This window comes from Anas platyrhynchos, chromosome 3 (assembly GCF_047663525.1).
Source record: "Anas platyrhynchos isolate ZD024472 breed Pekin duck chromosome 3, IASCAAS_PekinDuck_T2T, whole genome shotgun sequence".
Taxonomy (NCBI): domain Eukaryota; kingdom Metazoa; phylum Chordata; class Aves; order Anseriformes; family Anatidae; genus Anas; species Anas platyrhynchos.
In genome coordinates this window covers 51,549,028-51,568,032 of record NC_092589.1, presented here as the reverse complement: position 1 = coordinate 51,568,032, position 19,005 = coordinate 51,549,028, and the positions used below count along the sequence as shown (strand labels likewise).

At 36.5% G+C, this 19,005-nt stretch overlaps 1 protein-coding gene across 2 annotated transcripts in view; it reads left to right on the top strand.

Moving 5' to 3' along the window:
• EPM2A (EPM2A glucan phosphatase, laforin) overlaps positions 1 to 19,005 on the top strand; it is a 58,092-nt gene that overhangs the window by 21,765 nt on the left and 17,322 nt on the right. For both annotated transcript variants that reach the window (XM_072035892.1, XM_027454307.3), the window contains one exon: positions 6,237 to 6,411. In XM_072035892.1, the coding sequence (XP_071891993.1) occupies positions 6,237 to 6,411 (175 nt within the window). The remainder of the gene's footprint in view (positions 1 to 6,236; positions 6,412 to 19,005) is intronic.

Genomic DNA, 19,005 nt, shown 5'->3' with positions numbered 1-19,005 from the left:
TTTTTTTTTTTAATCTTTTATTCCTTTATTCCATTTCCTTATCCTCAGAATGTTCATAGAGCTTATGATGTTATTAAACTCTTCCAGGGGAATTTCGAAGCATGAACTCAAGATGTTCATTTACCTTGTTTAAAGGACCTAGTTTAATATTTCAAATTGTTTCAGTTGTACCAAAATTAGTCTGTGTGTTGGCAGACTGTTGGATCATATTCTTTTTCATCTCTGTGGTACAACTGTAGTAAAACAGTATCTGAAGGTTTTTCTTTGTATTCTCTTACTGTATGTGGTTAGTTCAAATCTCAGAAGATCCTCTTCTGGTCCCTGTTGATCTTCTCCTAGTCCTTGATCTTTGGACATATTTTTCTTATGTGTATGTTCATCTGTTTTTCCTTCGTTTTATTCTTGTCTCAGTCTTTTGCCAGTCCCATTTTTCAGTTATGTGAAGGTCTTTGGTTTTAATCTTTTGTTTGTTTTCTCTTTGTACAGCCAGCTTCCTTAGTATGCCACTTTGATCATCCTTCATATGCATTAAACTAGGAGCCATATGTGCAGTCATGCAGATTTTGAAAGAGCACTCTGTAAAGCTTGAACCGTAGGCATGACTGCTGATTGCTTTGTTCTTGAGCAATTCCCTAGATCAGTGGATTCCACTGAGCAAGTATCAGCAGTAGAAAGAGCAACAAGTAGGCTACAAAAGCAATGGGATTTGATAATTTAACCCCTAGAAACTTATTTTTCATTTCTCTGTCAGATAAGCATTTTTGCTCTGAAGAGTCACACATATGGAATTTAAAAAAAATCATTCTGAACTTTATTGAAGGAAAAGAATGCTACCCCATCATTTAAACTAGGTCCTGTGTCTTCTATTAAACTGTTCCAAATTCTTCATGTTCTTTAATTCGGATACCCCACTCAATCATTTAACAAGAGGATTGGTACTGTTTAGATGTTTAACTCACTGCTTTTCATGACTAAATTATATGTGTCTTCAAATGATCTGCATATTTGCCTCCCCAGAATAAACAAATACACCATTTTTTGCCACTTGGAAAAAAAATCAATAAAAACAAGATTAAGAAAAATATTAATTTAGAAGTGGCTTGGACTATAAAAACATGCCCTTCCTGTTGTGTGTTGTTCTTTCTCAAAGTGCATATGTGCTTGCTTTCTTTTCCCCAAGGAAGAACAGTAGAAAATGGGTTTTATTTTATTTTATTTTATTTTATTTTATTTTATTTTATTTTATTTTATTTTATTTTATTTTATTTTATTTTATTTTATTTTATTTTATTTTATTTTATTTTATTTTATTTTATTTTATTTTTTACTTTACTACTGTCTCCTCATTAGGAAAGATGAAATGCTATTAAAATTCTCCCAACTGTTTGAAGATCCATAATGTTGTCTTGACTTCAAAAATATAAATTCCTCTTAAATAATTGTTTATATCCTGTAAAACGTGCCTGTAAGCCTACCCAGTGGCCTGGTGCTGTGTGCTCTGAGCAACATGTGAGAAAATGACATTTAGTTCTGAGACCTGTGCTCTTCTCTTGTAAATGCTGCTAAGGGGATGCACAGCTACTTTGCCTGAGCAGAACATTTAAATGAGAGCTGTGATGAATTCCTGCCCTTGAAGACTGATCGAATCATGGGGAGTTTATTCAAAGTATCTTGAAGTCTTTGTACAATGTTTGGCTAAGCTTGGAGAGGCTAGCCAGTGTAAGGGAAAGATGTATTTATGCACCAAAGGGTTCCTTTTGGTGAGAGTTTGTCTTGTATCTCACATAGGGATTTTGCAGTATGCCTTTATGAGCGAAGTCCAGAATACCCAGCTTCTAACTGGGATTTAAAGTCCTCCATATGCTCAGTTTCCACACTGGACTGGCCAGTGGTGCAGGCCTTATTGCTGGTAAAGATGTGATGCACCTGCGGTCCTGGAAGCATATTGGATTGCAGCAAATTTAGAGCTTCAGGTACAGAGATTAAATTTCAGCAGTAAACCTTCAGTTTTGGTAACTTAGGTTATGAAATGCTCTGTGTATTTGGGAAATAAGTAAATAATACGTTGTGCTGAGCATAACATTTCTGTGTGGAATGCTGCTGACTGATTTAGTAAAGTCACTTAGAAGATCCAGTGGGGATCCAAGCCCAAGTGGAGTGAGAAGTTGGTGTGAATTCAAGCAGCTTCAACCATGAGACATGTCCAGACTCTGCATGCATGCAGTCCTGTGGCGCTTCTTTCTGCCCTGGGCACTTTTCTTTCTGGTGCTTGAGCAGAAGGTAAGAAATTAGAAAGGCCACCAAGATATTTCCAATGCACTAAGACTTGGACACTGCTGAGCTTGGTCCTACTGCTTTCATCATGATCTGTTTCCTCCCAGACTAACCAACCATAGCACTCAGACAGCCCTGGACTAGAGAGAGAGGGATGAGGTGATGTTCTTTTATGTCCGCAATGCTGCTGGTCACTGCCTGTAGCTAGTACCCTGCCCAACTCTCTCTGCTAAGAATGGAGAAGTCCCACGCCTCAATGATTCAAATCCAGAAAATAATTTGCTTGGCCTATAATGGCAAGGGAGGGGAGAGTATGTGTTTCACGTAGTGTACCAAATTTTCATCCTGCCTCAGACAGCTGTTTTGTTCTTGGCACAGACTCTTCCTGTGCTTCTGAGAAGTCTTGAGCTGGGTCTTTGGAGTCACTAAGGCATGATTGCCTGGACGTACTAAGCATTTGTCCATGAGGTTGCATCATGAGGTTGATGCAAAGGGAACTCATGAGGAAAGGTTTATACTGATAGGTTTAGAAAAGAAAGAGCTGAAGATTGCCTAGGTAATGATTTCTGCTCATGCCCCAAGCAGTGCCCATTTTTGTAGTTGTATGTCTGCAAATATATAACAGAAAATGTGATCCTATTTGTTTTCTGTTTAAAAAATTGTTTATGTTAACTTAAATAAAAGCTGGTTTAATTGGCTGACTTTTATTTTTGGATAAAATGACTCTGGAAGATAAAAGTTTAGAAAATTCATTCTTTAGCTGTTTTATAGCTGCTCTAAATTATAGATGAGTTCTGCATTAGTCCTCCAAACTTGTCATGTGGCTCTACACCTAAAACTGTTTCCTTGCATTGTTATTTTATAACAACCAAAAATAAATGGTTTTCCTGTGACAAACTCTGCTAGCAGAAGCATGATGTAAACTGATAAAACTGTTTTTACTTTAAAAAAAAAAAAAAGAAAGAAAGAAAGAAAAAAAAAGGTTTCTATAATGCATCTTGTGAAGCAAGTGGTGGCAGGAAGGACTTGTGTGGGAAGATATTATTCGGGAAGTAGGATCTTTCGGATATTACCTGGGTAGTGAAATCACAATCATTTGTGGTAAATGCCTTCTTTTATAACTCTTGCAAGAGGAATTTAGCATTCAGTATCCTGAACAATTCAGTATACTCTTTTTTTGTTGTTGTTGTTCTCCATAGCAGAATCCTTTAGATGTAGTAGCCCTTTTCCCTTTGTCTCTGAAATAATTTCACCCTATTTGTTTTTGTATTCATGTATGTTCTATTGCACAAACATCATATTTCAGTAAGAGGGGTGTTAATTCATAGACCAGAAGAGAAGTAAAGAGCTGTGTAATTCTCATGAAAGATGATATGAATGCAAGCTGTTACTGTTTACTTGAGTATTAAAATGAAAACAGAAACATTGGGATGCTCATTTGACTGTAGGCCACAGCAGGAATGTGAGGTTGAGTGGTTCAGAAAAATCAACAGTGATAAATAACAGTTAGAGGAGGAAGCTTTTAAGAATGAGATTTGACAAAACCTGTTTGAGGGAACAAATGAAGCAAATGCCTAGTGGCAATTTACTCTTGGCTTCACTTGCGTGCATGTTGTAGGCTAGATAAGGAAATGAATGATGGTGGAGATGAAAAGATTACAAGGCAAGGAGGTTACTGCTACTGCTATTTAAGAGAACAGATGATAGCGAAGAAAGGAAAAAAAAAAAAGAGCAAATAGTTAAAGCTGAGGAAGTATGATGGGCAGTAGAACTGGTGAATGGTAGAAGTACATGCACCTCAGGCAGATGCAGCTGTAAATGGGCAAATGCAAGGTATGGAGTGGCGCAGTTGTGATCGCAAGCATGAAGCTTCAGACTTGCTTGTCTTGTAGGACCTACTCGCGCTTTGGGGAAAGGAGAAATTAGGCAGGAGGGAGAGAACATGGTTTGATTGCAAAAGTTGATGCAGAAACCTTGATGGAAGAGGAGGATCAAATGGAAGCAATGCATGGGGAGGATACCCCATCCCATCTAGGAGCAGGGCACCAGGGGACAGGTCAGGCAACAATATGAGCTTGCAGGTGGATGAGGGTCAGGATCAGACCCAGCCTTGTGATGGCTGGGCAGGGCTGTGGTGATGTGCATTGCTACAGCTGTCAAGAGTATAAAGCAGGGAAGGCAAGGTATATTATTTGTGGCTGTAAAGATTTTGTTGAATGCATGATGTCAGTTAAGTGGTGTAAACATCCATAGGTTTTGTTGAAGTAAACCGCTTTCTTCAAATACTGTTTAAACGTGGTAAAGAATGTGTGAGCAATTAGAAATGTAAGATAAAAATAAAGTGATAAGACTGATTTATTTATCAAAAGTCGTGCCGTACCATTGCATATGGTACATAATGGCTCAGCACTATTGAAAGAGAAAATAGTTTTCTGCCTAGTATTTTCTTTTTCTTTTTGGTAAATAATAATATTCACAATTATGGTAAAATGTGCTGCGTTGCATCTGGTAATAAGGAGTTTGTTTCAGCTTTACTATTAAATATTAGTCTTATTCTCTAATCATTGCATTTCATATCTCCTAAAATGAAATTCTCTAGGAAATTTCCCTAAATGCGATGCCTGGAAGCTGGTAATGCATTTATGTGCAGTGTGAAATTGAAGATATTCCTTCAGGCTTCATTTTACTCAGAAATGTTCTAACATTATTAATAATGTATAAATGTAACAAGTTTACATTAAAAGCAAACCTTAGACTAGGTCACTTCTGATCTGCACAATAATTCCTGCATAGCAATTAGTATTACAATAAGTTTGTAAAAACAGAGGGGGAAGAATATTCATATACTGAGTTTTTGGAGGCTAGATAACCTTTTCATTACTGACATGACCCTGTTCACTTCAAATTGCTCACTCTGGCATGGTATTAAAAATCGGTTGCCTGTAATAAAGCTCAGATGACTGATATAAGAGAAGTTGAAGGGGTAATGGATATTAGGTAGTGCATAGCTGTAACAAAAGTTTCTTACTTTACACAAGGCCATGTAAGGCAAGAGTGCTTGCTCAGTATTGCAGATGCACCAGCCTCTCTCAGGGTCACTTTGGACAATTTTCCTGTGTGCAAAGAGACTTTGTGACATATGCATCTAAAGAGCACAAAGCAATCTTTTATTAGTTAACAAACATAAAACGCAGGATTTAATGAGCTCCTAGGCTAGGCATTAGTATGCTGTCAATCCCCAGTACGACACTTGAAGAGTCTTTGCTGGCCAGATAGTTGCAGATCAGATGGAGGAGAGCCAGTCTTCACTGCTCCTCCAAATAAGTCTTCATTGCTGCTGGGTTGCTGTTTTCCACCTGCTTACTTTGCTTCTCTGGGATTTTATGTCATTCCACGTGGGTGTTTTTCCTCTTGAATCCTAGGCTGGTAATTCCAGCATCAACAGCCCTACATTTGTTTTGCATAGCTATACTCTGTATTTTCTCCAAGGTCTGTCAGTTTAGCAATTTCCTTGGAAGTCTGAGGCAAGGTTAAGCAGCTGTGCCTTGGATCATGGAAAGCTAAACCCCAGAGAGGGAGGTCACACAGCACAAACATTAAACACTGAGGTCAAATATTATCAGACATCAAATGAGGAATTTCAATGAAATTAATTATTCTTGAAATTGCAAGTGCCACGGTTCACAATTTGGGATACTTATACAGCTTTAATGTTTCTTTAAATCATTTGCAACAAGTGATTGAAATGCTGGATTTATTTATTTTTATTTATTTTTTTTTTTGGGGGGGGGGCAGTGCTGCTATTCTAGTTATTTCATTTGTTAATCATATGTTCTAGAAATGTAGTCTGAACAGGTAGCAAACACCACTGCTCGCCTTAAATACTCAGTTCACAGCACCTGCAGATCATTTGGAAGATTTTCAGTATATGCAGACTGCAGTTGTCCTTTCTTCTGTTCTAGGTAATGGGCCCCATCATGATCGAAATTGTGTTTACGATGAGAGCAATGTAGTCGATGGAGTTTACTGCCTCCCAATAACACACTGGATTGAAGTCTCTGGACATACTGATGAGATGAAACATACAACTGACTTCTATTTTAATATTGCAGGACATCAGGCTATCCATTACTCCAGGTAAAACACAAGTCCATGCCTTGGCCTATGTAAAGTATTCGAACAGAAAATCAGTGTGATATCAGCAAACTTTGAATTAGAAGTGGCCAATGGCAATATGCATGCAACAGTTCCTCAGAAAAGCTGCACAAAGACTAGACACCTCTTTGCAATTAAAAGTCTCTTTTTTTTTTCTCTCAATAAAATGCAGAGTTTTGGAGTTCAAGGATACCTGCATTCTATGAAAAGCTGTATGAGTTGCATCACATATGAAAATGCTTATCAGTAATTTATGGATAAATTTTTGAGGAACTGTTATCTTCAAGTGTTTGTAAATATGCATCTAACACGTGTATACCCAATGTGTTTGTATTTAGGATTATTTTAATAAAGTACATAATTTGGGGAAACAAAAAGAATATATTCCTGGACCAGAATTTTATGGCATTGTGTTATTGCTTATTTGTGGAAGCAATGGCAAGTAGTGACATCTCTTATAGATGACTTCTGCTTCTTAAACATTATGAATGCATTCCCCTAAAAAAAAAAAAAAAAAAAAAAAAAAGGTAAAATTGAGTTAAGTCTTAAAATGCATTTACTTCCCTCGGGTTCTGTTGAGTCTAACTGATTCCTGCTGTTTTTTGTGTCTGGAAGACCTCTGTAAACTTGGGTTCCTGTAATTGTAACTCATCTTTGTAGTGCTGGGTTCAAGAAGTGCTACTAGAGCCACTGCTGCTTTGTGAGGGAAAGCAGAATAAGGTACAGATACCTCCAAAGCCTGCACTGAAAATGAGGCCGACACGCTCACTAGTGAAGCACGCTGCCTGAATTAGGAACCAGTAAGACTTAAAGCAAAGATAGTAAGCATTCTTCAGGGCTGTACATAAAGCAGAGACTGTGTTTAGAGCAGCAGACTTGGCACTGGTGGCTAACTGTGCACTGAGGACTTGGGGACCATTTGTAACTTTGCCCTTGTCTCCAGCTGTGGATGTGACAATAAGTTTGTTGATTGATTATCAGCGTCAATACTGGCAGCCCTGATATGCCATGTGCAGCTGATGAGCTGATGTTGCTTACAGAATAGTTAATGGTCTTAGAATCATTATTTATTTTATTTATTTATTGAGAATATTTATTTTTTGAAAATATCAGATGCTTATACTTTCACTGGGTCTTACCATTCCTTTGTGTGAATTTCTACAGATTACCCTTTCAGCTACTTCAGCCTCACTCTCCTGTCGCCTTCTTCTACTGTTTTATGTGAACCCTTACGCAGTGTAGGAAGCAGAACTGTTTTTTTCTCATGAGAGTTGCAGCGTATGACAGAAAGATTTTCTTTTCTTGGTGTCTTCTGGAATAATACAGATTCATAAATAGTGTCAGGCATATGTGGGTATTCATGTGACTTGATACCATTCCCCGGAGACTTCCTCAAGCTATATAATACTCTTGACAGATTGTTATCTGTATATCTTAAGCATCCATTTCCAGCGTCCTATCAGAGAAAAAATCTTGTTTCCTCCAAAGCAGAAACTTGTCAATCCCAAATAATCTTAACTTGGCAGAGGAAGTTTGTGAGAAAGAGGAACAGCTGTCAGAAAGAGAATATTTAAACACCAAAGGCTAACTTATCTTTCTTTCCAGAGGCAGCAGTGATCCATTTAATACTGCCTTATCTGCATGACTATGTTTCCAAGATGAGGCAAAAAGCTGCAGATTCCACTAAAGAATATTTGGATAAAATTTTCTGTGTTGTGTAGTCAATTCCAGATGAGGATCTCCTGTGTTCCCCTTCTCACATACTTTCACTGCAAGGAAGCCTTACATGTACATCTTCAGGAATTCTTATCTAATTTCTTTAAGGTCTATTAAGTAAGCATACCCCATGCTGCCATGTAATTATTAATATTTTGAAGTTATGCACCCTTAAATGATTTTTCAGATGTTAACAGCTGGGGGCAGTTTCACCCTTCCACTGGTTATTAACAAAGCAGCCCAAAGCTACTGGCTAGTTGATTTTTTTTTTTTTTTTTTTTCTGTTAAAGCAGTTAAAGTAAGCTAATGAAAATGCCATTATTTTTTATGGATTTATTGATTTGGAAGACTACTGTGGACATTAGTATCAACAAAACAAACAAAAAACCAAAACCAACAACACACAAACAAGCAAAAGCTAAGCAGCACTCCCTCTGTCTTTACATTTGAAAGCTTAGTTTATGGTCCGGTCTTGTTCCCCAGCTGAGATTACACTTGCCCACGTTGTAAAGCAGCGGTACCACAGGGAGCTTTGGGAGCACATATTCTGAGTACTGCCACTAGCTGTAAGATCTGCAAAGAACAGTGGCACCTGGAAAGAAGTTATTTATTGGGGAAAACCTGTGATGTGTCTGTTCTCTACACTGGTGCTGATCTATTACAGTTAATAGGATTGCCATGTGTAAATCAGTTAAAGAGGAAAGTTTTTCTCTGACAAAATGGCCTCCCACGTGAGCTGGTGAAATGATTTACTTGTCATCTGTCTAATCACAATGATTAAAAGCAGTTGCTGCTGTTAACTGTTTCTTTTTAAAACATGTGCTTAAATTTTAAACGGATTGTAGTGGCATGAAATGTTGCCAAAAGTCGTTCTGAATAATGTTGAGGATGACAGGAATGTTTTGAGATTTTTTTTTTTTTAATTCAGCGTATATTCATTCATAAATCAGTGAACTTTTTAGACTTACAGGTTGGAGAATATGTGGTGCATTTTTAAACCATACTAGGATTTTAACTATTTTTTAAGTGTGAAATGGAGTTCACCTGCAGCTATAGAGTCATGACTGATGCTAGTGTTAGTGTTCACTTTTTTTTTTTTTTTGAAATATAGTGACACACATCACTTAAATCTGATTCAGAAAAGAAAAGAAAAAGTCCCTTTCTCTTTTGTGTTAGGTATTATTGTAATAAGATGCCTTAAATTGCAGAACAGTTCATTTAGGACACAGTAATTTTCCAACACAAAGATGAGTTATTTCATCTTTTCTGGGAGAAGGTGGTTTCACAAAGTCAGTAAATGTGGGTCACTTTAATGCTGTATCAGTTCCATCTGTGAAAGGTGGAACATCATAATTCATAGGTGTTATCTGACTTAATACTTATTAATATTCTTCTGTAGTTCTCAGAAGAACAGCTCTGCATAAGGATAAAGAGGGAGTGACACCTGAAATTTCAAAATCCTTGAATAATATGTTGGAGACAATGATGCTTGATGGCAGAATTAGGTAATAGAGGAACACATATCACTGAGAGCAAGGGTCATCTTATTACGGTTTTCTATTTTCAGACTGTTGTTAGGTCCCCAGATCCATATTTACCACCCTCCCACCTTTGGGAATTACTACAGACAAAAGAAAGGTCAGCATTTATCAGAAGAACACTGCTTTAATGCCTCAAGAGGCTAAACAAGAAGCATCTCGATTTTGCCTTGGGTTATACCTCATTCACTTGCATATCTAAATTGAGATTTTAGTGCAGATCAGGGGTACACATTTTATGTGGCTCTCCTGACCATCCCCACTTTCCACAGTTTGCTTCTTATTGCAGAGCAGTCTAAGAGTGAACAATCCTTTTAGTGAATTTGAGTGAAATCTTGTCAGATAAAGCTAAACAACAGTTTAGTAATTCTTCTGTGAAGAAATGAGCATTTATTTGATTGATATGAAACTATCTGATGATAGTTTGGGTTGAAGACAAGAATCTGGTTGGATATGTTTTGCCTGAGGCTCACTGGAGAAAAGAAAACTTAATTTAACTTAACTGGATTGCATTTATTGCTGTTTGAGTGTTGCAACAATGTTGGTATTGATGAATTTAAAGGTATACTTAAAAGACATTTGTGGTAGGACTTGGTTTGAGGCTAAGTACTTTGGATGTCTATATAGAGCAGTTCGACTCACTGGTGAGTAGGTGTCTACTTTAGAGTGAATTGAAGGACTGAATAGATCTGCAAACTACATTGAGTATGCTGGTGAGATCTTTATTGGTTTATAATGATACTTTGAACATCCAATTCTCGTGTCCTGTTGCTTGAAATTTGATGTCTAGTGTTATTTGAGATGATCTAGAATTTACTGTCTGGCCTTCAGCTGCTTCAGTACAGGAACACAGTTCATGATAGCTCTTTGGTTATATCTGTGGGGCCCACACAGATGATCCAGATGCTCTAGTACATCTCAGAGGTTATGAAAGCTGCAATTAGGCAATGCATTGAGCATTGCTGTGTCTGAAAACACCCACAGTTGTAGATACCCAGGGCTAAGTGTCTTTGTCTTGATACTGTACCCCAACTCAAGCCTACATTAATGAGTAATGTCCATCTCAGTTCAGTATGAAGTCAGAATTACCTTTGAATTATGCAACTGGAAAAATGCAAGAGAGAGCTTTTATTTGTTTTTACTCTTTAACTGGAGAAGAGTTTCATTTCTAGTTTAACTGTTTTTTAATTCATTCAGAAAATAAAATACCCTTCTGTTTTATGTTTCTGTGTCATTCTAAAGCAATTTTTTAAATTACTGATTATATATACATATATAGAAGCTTTAAAGAGGAAGCCGTCATTCAAAAAGGGGGAAAAAAAACAAAAACAAAAGCAACTAGAGTTCAGTGAACTATGCTACTGTAGTAGAAAGCTGAACTGATACTTTATGCCTACATTCAGAATTAAGAGAAGAGGTGATGATATCTACCGAGATTACCACAATTAACATGAAAAGCTGAGAGCTAGCTGTCCGCTGTGCCTAGAGAAAGCTTGTGGTAACAATATTAGAGAAAAGAATAAGAACTAATGAGTTCCAGATCAAAAGTCTTCCATTGTATTCTAGTAAAATAATCTTGATTAAAAATACTTAACAGCAATAGGAGTTTGTCCTCTGATTTCAGTACTTGGGGCTCTAACTGTAAAAAGTTAGACTTTTACAGTTAGATAACTGTAAAGTTATCTGGCCTTTTTATACATTAAATTATGATAATATTCTAAGCCACATTTTGTGATATGTTTACCTCATGAAGTAGGACATTTGTGGATTTGTTTGAATTTGTTTTCGTCATACCGAGCTACAGCATAGTTTAAATTAGATCCACCTTTTATTTAGCAATAGAATAATCTTTTATATAATGTTTAAAAAATTATTATTATTGTTATTTTGTCTCATATTTATCTTTTTTTTTTTCTCATCACTCTCAAGTGGAGCTGTGAAATGCTTTTACTAGTCTCTGATGTGAAGAAAACAGGTTTCAAATCAGTGTAAAAAGTGACTTTTATGTAATTTTACATTCAAGTTCTTGAGAATTCGGAACGTATATGGTGGTATTGTGGGTATGTATTTCTTAGGGATAAGGAGCAAAAGTTAGAAGAGAACCGTATTGTGAGCTCAGAACTTTATCAATTTTTAAAGTTCCTATTGGTTATATTTAATTTATCCCTGTAGTATGTAACAAATGCATTTTTCTTCCACATTTGCTGGTGATGCAAAAAAAATCACAAACTTTGTCCTTTCATGAACTCCCCACATAGAGCCTTCCCCAGCAGTATCTGTAAACTTGAAAACTGATTCTATTTTTCCAAGTTTTGAGATTTTGCAAGAACAGAATGGCACTTGGCTGTGTAATCTAAGCCAGGCTAGCAGACAAACCTAAAAACCAGGCTAGCTACAAACCTAAATCCCATGAACTGTGCACAGAAATAGTTAGGATATGTTGTTAGTGAAGTCACAAACTGTGGAACCTTTGTAATGCCATGCATAATCTAGATTTGGTCCTTTTTTTTTTTTTTTTTTTTTTTCTTTTGCTGAACATTAGCAAGAGTCTGTTGGCAACATAGCTCTCACTATGACCTACCATGTGAGCATTAAAGAGAAGATTGAAATGGAACTCCTGGATCTCAATTGTTCATTACTAAGCACATTTCTTGTGAGTGCCATAGTAACAAAATCTGACATTAGAACAGGTGATGCAAATTTGCCAGAATAAAAAATCATGGAGCTTCAACATTAAAGACTTTTGCATGATGGTCATCAGTGTCTGAATTCCCATTACTACCTCTAGCTACAGTAAGTTCTCTGTTACCTTACTAGAGCAAGTGGCTACTACCCAACATGTTGTCAGATTTATTGTGCACTGCAGTGTCTGAGGGACATGAAATATTGTCTAGACATTGAGATGACACTGTTGAAGTAATGACTGATGAATGGTAAATCATCAATGTAAACATGCTAAAATTGTGGGAGGGAATGGTTTTGGCAGCAAATGGGACTGAAAACTAGCAAACTTGTGAACTAATAATGTCAGCTATTTTTAAAATGTCATGCATTGTTAATATTCAACAACTATTCTGAGTGTTTCTATAAAGCTACAATGTATGTTGTCAGCATTATTGATAAATTAATATTTTTGAGCTATTTTACATTGTTCTAGGTTATGAAACAATTAGCATAATTCTTGATAGCACAACAAGGGCACATCACACTATGTGGATTTCACTTCTGAAAACCAATGTATTTCTAATGATTCACAGAATATTTTCACAGTTCAGAAATTACTGAATCCCCAAAAGTAATGCCAAGCACTCACCTGCACTAGAAAAAAATGTCGTCCATAGCACCTTCATTGCACCTTGTTTGCCTTCTTTTTCTTAACTCTGGTATACTCCTCCTTATGAAGTATGTGAAGTTCTTGCTATTTCTTATCCCTTCAAAGAAACATATACGAACTAAACATTTTGGTTACACATGTGAAAAAGTTGTGTTTTGTTTTGTTTTGTTTTGTTTTTTTCCCCTCCTAATCATATTCTGAATCACATTCAGAAGTAATGTCAAGGTCCTTTAAACTCCCACATGACTGAGCCAACAAAGAACCAGTAAGGCTTCTCTAAACTTTGATGGCTAGGGAGGTGGTATGAATATGCAATAGTCTCTTGATAGTATTACTAGAAACCTTAAGAGTAAGGCCCTGTAGGCACAGGAGAGCTTTTGCAGAAATAAAGTTCTTAATGTAGTTCCATCTCAGAAGTTAATATAATTTTGTCTGTCACAGGGATAGGATGAGGTTTACGAGATCTGTGCAGTGCCACTGTCAGCATGGGCATGGCAGACACAGAAAGAATGGGACCACCGTATTGATTCTGGTGCTTGTCATTCCACATCAGCACAAAGCTCTGAAGGGCAACAGTTGTTAGATGTGACATTCCTCTGGAAAAAAAATAATTTTTAAATACAAAACTTGAGCATGGCTCAATGTACTTCTAAGCAGCTAGGTGAATGTGGCAAATTTTCAGAATTTTTAAAAATTGTATTTATCGCCAGCACCAAGAATTACCCTGATCATATTAAACAACGTGTTTGATATGCTGTTTACAGAAATACCCGGTAGGAAGTCTGTAGCTGAGTGTTGTGACGTGGCAAGGGGAGAGGAAGCTGCAAAGAGCAGCTACAGTTTAATAGAAGCAAATGTTTTTTCTCCATGTGCTAAGAGCTGACGGCTTGCAGGGAGCTTTAGAAAGAAACCAGGAATGATGGTTCAACTCAAAAGTGCTATAGTAATTTAACCGCATAATTTCCAAACAACGTGTGTGCAACAGGACCCAAAGGGGAGCTTGGTGTGCTGCTTTGATAGTCTTGTGAGTTTTATCTGGATTTTTCTTTTCCGTTCTACCATTCATATGTGGTATTTGGAACTGGCACTTGATTGAGAATTATTTATTTGGAGGGGGTGACTGTTCAGAAATTAGTATTTTGTTAATAAAATGGCAGTAAGCAGAGCCTGGCTGTTGATGGCTAGATGAATGTTTTTCATCAGCTGGCTGGTATTGGGTAATATTTTCTTAAAACTTCTGTTGCTCTTTAAAATGGATCTTTTCATAGCTGTGTCAGTACACAAAATGATTTTCTTACCTTGCAAGAAAAACTCACAATTCTGTATTATTATGGGAGCAAAAGTCAGAAGGAATACTGGGAACCCTGCATAAAAAAATAAATAAATAAATAAAAATCCTGAGGAGTAAACATACTTATTTGTTCTGTTTTTTCTCTGTGGGAAAGAACAGACAAATGTTGATAGTCTAGTAAGTATGAATTTTATGTGGGGTATCACTGTTAGGGAGCAAAAGCTATTGCTGATCCTAATTTCTCTTTCTGAGCATACCTGTCTTTTGACTGTATTTCTTCTGAATGTCTTCAGCCTTATCCACTGCCTCTTTGCTCTTTAACATTCAGGTGGCCAGCAAGAGAATAAAGTTCTGCCTCTATTGGAAAGCAATTTGCTGGTGGTGCCGGCTGTGAATAAAATTGCCTGAGATGGTGAAATCCTGCTCCATTTAGCTCACAGCTGGGGCCGTGAGGAAAGGAGGCAACACAGCTTTTTCACCAAAGAGGATGTTTCAGTGGTCTTGCAGATATTTATTGCTTTTTATCTTTTACATATGTTTATCAGGTACCCTATAATGGCTGGCGTTTCTTAATATAGTTTACCTGTTGATAGTGGAAGTGCTTTTTTGAGACCAGATATTGTACACTCAATCTTCTTGCTATCTACCAGGAGGGAGGGAATTCATATACTTAGATATTTGGTTGTTATTGAAAGAACTTAACTGAGAAATCTCCAAAATTTACAACCAGCAAAAAAGCTGAACCACTGACTTGTGTTTGCCGTCCCCTTGCCTAGCCTTTCTGTGGTTTTCACAGATACAGCTCCTGGGCCAGGGTAGCCCAGCAAGCCTTCAGCTATCTATTGCAAAGGCAATTTTCTTAGACAAACATCCTCCAAATGAAAGAGTTTTCAGTCTGCAAATGGGAAAGGTGATGCCATCAGATAGTTTACTACCAGCAACTGCTTTAGTGTTTGCTTACTGAGTGTATACCACATATCTGAAACCAGTAGTCTCCAACTCAAAATATCTGAAAAAACACCATGTAGTTGTTTCAATGTAAATGACAGGGGAAAAATTTAATAGATACTTATTTATTATTTTTTTAAACAATAACAATCTGAAGTTATTAAATTATGAATTCTACCTCTATTTTAATTTTTTATAGGTGCTCATGGATGTAAATGCAAGTTTTTATGTTTGAATGCTCTAGATATTTACAAGATGATTTAAAAAAGGATCCTCCATATAAAAATGTGGCAGATACTATTTAAAGGATAAAAATAACTTATCAGAAATGAAACCTGAATGTAGTTCTAGTTTCTTTGAAGTTCATATCAGAAACATAAGTATTTCATTTCCCAAGAGTAAATGAACATTATCAAATTGCTGCTGCATTTTCCCATTTATAATTTTCTTTCTGGAACCAATATACATATATATATATATATATATATATATATATATATATATATATAATAATAAAGTGTTTGTCTTCCCAGGGGAACATATTAAGAGGCTATACAGAAAACCTCTTGTTCCCTTCTTTAATGCTTGGGAAATTTAATTTCAGAGAGTCAGGTACATAATCCATGATACTGTTCAGAATTTAATGTGTGTCCTCTTGTGAACTATGATAAAAATTGAGTCAAATGTCATAGAGTTTGCCGTGTTATAAGAAATATGGATTTGCTCTTTATTGGCTCAAACGACAATGGTTTGTAAGTTTAAGCAAAATGTCTTTTTGATATGAAAAGACTAATAATAGAAAAGATGATTTTAAGCATAGAGGAAGAGGAAAAAGGGGAAATACACATTTCATTTTTAATACAGAGACTATGTATAGAATATAAATTATGTCAATAATGAAGTAGAATCTTGATTTTTTGTCTATTTATTTAATCTATCTATCTATATGTCTACCTACCTAAATATGGTTTAAAGTAATTGAATGAAGAGTAGCAGCAGATGACAGCATTCATGCACAAAGTCAGCCATGGACCAGCAAGACTCTCCTTGGCTCTGTCATTCAGTTTAGGGGCTGGATGCTAGGTGCTAGTGTTGAAGCTTGTGGGTTTATGGAGCCTTCCATTTAGTTTATCTAGCTTCTCCAGGGCTGCCTTTTCAAAACTCTTCAGAACAATTATAGTCAGTGCCTTCATTGGCCCAGGATGAAGGCCTGAGGAGGGGGATATGCAGTTTCCTTGATACAATACTTTCCTTAGCATTCCTTCTTTCTGCTGTCCAGCTGCCATCTTGAAGTGTTGGTCTTGTACAGACCATTCCTAAACACAGGGAACTAACTGTTGTCTTCACTGCAGAAGACAGATTTGCTGAGCTCTAATACTGAGTTGCTTCAATCTGGTAAGATCAAAGGAAGAAAAACCTTCTTGTATATATTTATGGTCTGGGTAGTAAGGCTATCCAGTATTGAGTAATGTTTTACTAAGTCATGCTTCAGCTGAGAATGTAAAGACATTTACATGAACTTCTGTAAGAGTAGATGAATACATTTTTTCAAATGCCTGCAATTCCAGTCTCCAAGCAGGTAAAAATATACTACTAGGAAAAGAAATAAAGCTGAAAAAAACTTTATTATTTTTATTTTGGTGGGCACTTGCTTTTTTAGGTATTTATGTGGCTGACTGTGGTGATGATTCAGTTTTTTCCCCATATTTTTAAAGCGTTTTCTAGAATACTCAGTCTGTGGTACTCTAGAATGCATCTGCCCCTCTTTAAAATGAATACAAATGAGCTGTTACAGTTTTGGAAGTTCTGGATTAATATTTTGATTGGAATAGACACAGATGCAGAAGCTATCAGGATTGTTGTGCTTGGACAGTACCACAAGAAATGAATGCACTTCTTCCTCTAACTGTCTCTGACAGCTCTGAGGAGATTCCAGTACTCTGTGCTTATGTATTACCATTAGATCGCAAGGACACTTTTCAATAAACTATGTTTTGCAATTATAAAATTTTCACAAATACATACTTGTTTCAGAAGCATGGTAAAGCATTGTAAAATTTCTATTGGATCTGAAAATCTGCATTTTGAGAAGTAGAGTCATTATTTATGATTTTTGCAGTCTAGGTTTGTAAGCAACTACTAAAAAGAATGCAAAAGATATTTTTACCAACACTTCCTGAAACTTCTCAGGTACTAACTTAAAGTTCATCTGCAGTGGTTTAAGTCAACTTTATTAAGCTCCTTTAACTTAGATGCCAGCAGTGGCATCATTCCCATTACTAAGCATTAATGTTAGAAATTCTCATTACTATTGCCAAGGGATTCATGGCTCATTACTCTCTGGCTTAGTTTAGCAGCCTGTTGTTCTTGTGTTTCCAAGTATTTGTTCTAATTCAAAACAAATGGGAATGTTGGCAACCTAACAGAGACATATGTAGGAAGTAACCATTGGCAACCAGTACATGAGGCAAGATTCTATAACTGGAGCATTTAAATATTAATTCCTACAAGCCAACTGAGAAGTCATTTCCAGAATGTGATCCTGAGATTGTTCAGTACAAGCCTTGGAACTTGCTTCTCTTCTCAGGCTATATTTTTTGCATTTGGCCATCATTTGCTTCAGATCATGTTTATACAAATGAAGTTATGAGAAGAGTCATTCCCTGCCAGGGCAAATGCTGTTTTCCACTGACTGCAGTGTGCTCCTAGAATCAGTAGAAACTTTATGTGTATGTTTCAAAATAAAGCCTGACTAACTCCTATAAGGCTAGATCTGAACATGCCCCTATCAGTGTGCATATAAGATGATGATACGATTACTTTCTTATCTTCATGGTATCTTATCTTCATGCTAGAAATACACAGTAAAATATGACATAAAGTATTTCACTTTGAATACAGGGAGGATAAAATTTTATCTTCCATAATTTAGTTTTACTCATGTACATAAAGTATTGTGTGACCAAGTTATATCATTTCTAGAATAGAGATAAAATAGATTATTTAAAAATGTATAAGTTATAAATTCATTGGCTTCAAGCTTTCTAAGAGTGAGATGAATGAGAAGGGAGAAGAGTTTATGGTGGTGTTTTTTTTTCTTTTTTTTTTTTTTTCTCCAGTATAGGTTCCAGTGTACTGTGAGCTTAACAAGAACAATTTCACTGAATTCGCTGGAGCATGCCCACTAATCCCTGAGGCAAAATTAGGTTTCATTTGATCTGTTATTGTGACAGAAGAGCAAAGATGGTTTACAATCCCGTTGCACTTGTGTTTCCCAAGGGATATGTTCTAATCCTGGCATGGAAGAAGTCATCTGTAACAGGTTCTCTTTTCAGTTCTGTCAGTAACTAACCTTTGTGGTAATGTTGTAATCACTGTTAATGGGAATATACTTCCTCATCTGTGTTGCTTTCTTCGGAGGAACTTTGTGATCAGGTGACACTCCATAAAAAAGAATCCCCAATACTTCTGGTTCAAAGGTCTTTACATCCTCTTTGTATCATGGGATCAATGGGAACGACAAATTTGGTTTTGCAAATCCATTTAAAATATGAAATGACAGAACATTATGTTTTTGGTTCTATGTCAGGTATTCCGTGATGTGAGATATGACTTCATCACAAACTGCAGTGAAAAGCAGAGATAGCTGAGCTAGCTTGGAATGAACGAGGGCATCATCCAGAGGTTGTTTAGCAATCATGACACTGAAGCTGTAGCAAAGTAAGTTTGCTTGCAAGGAACTCTGTGTT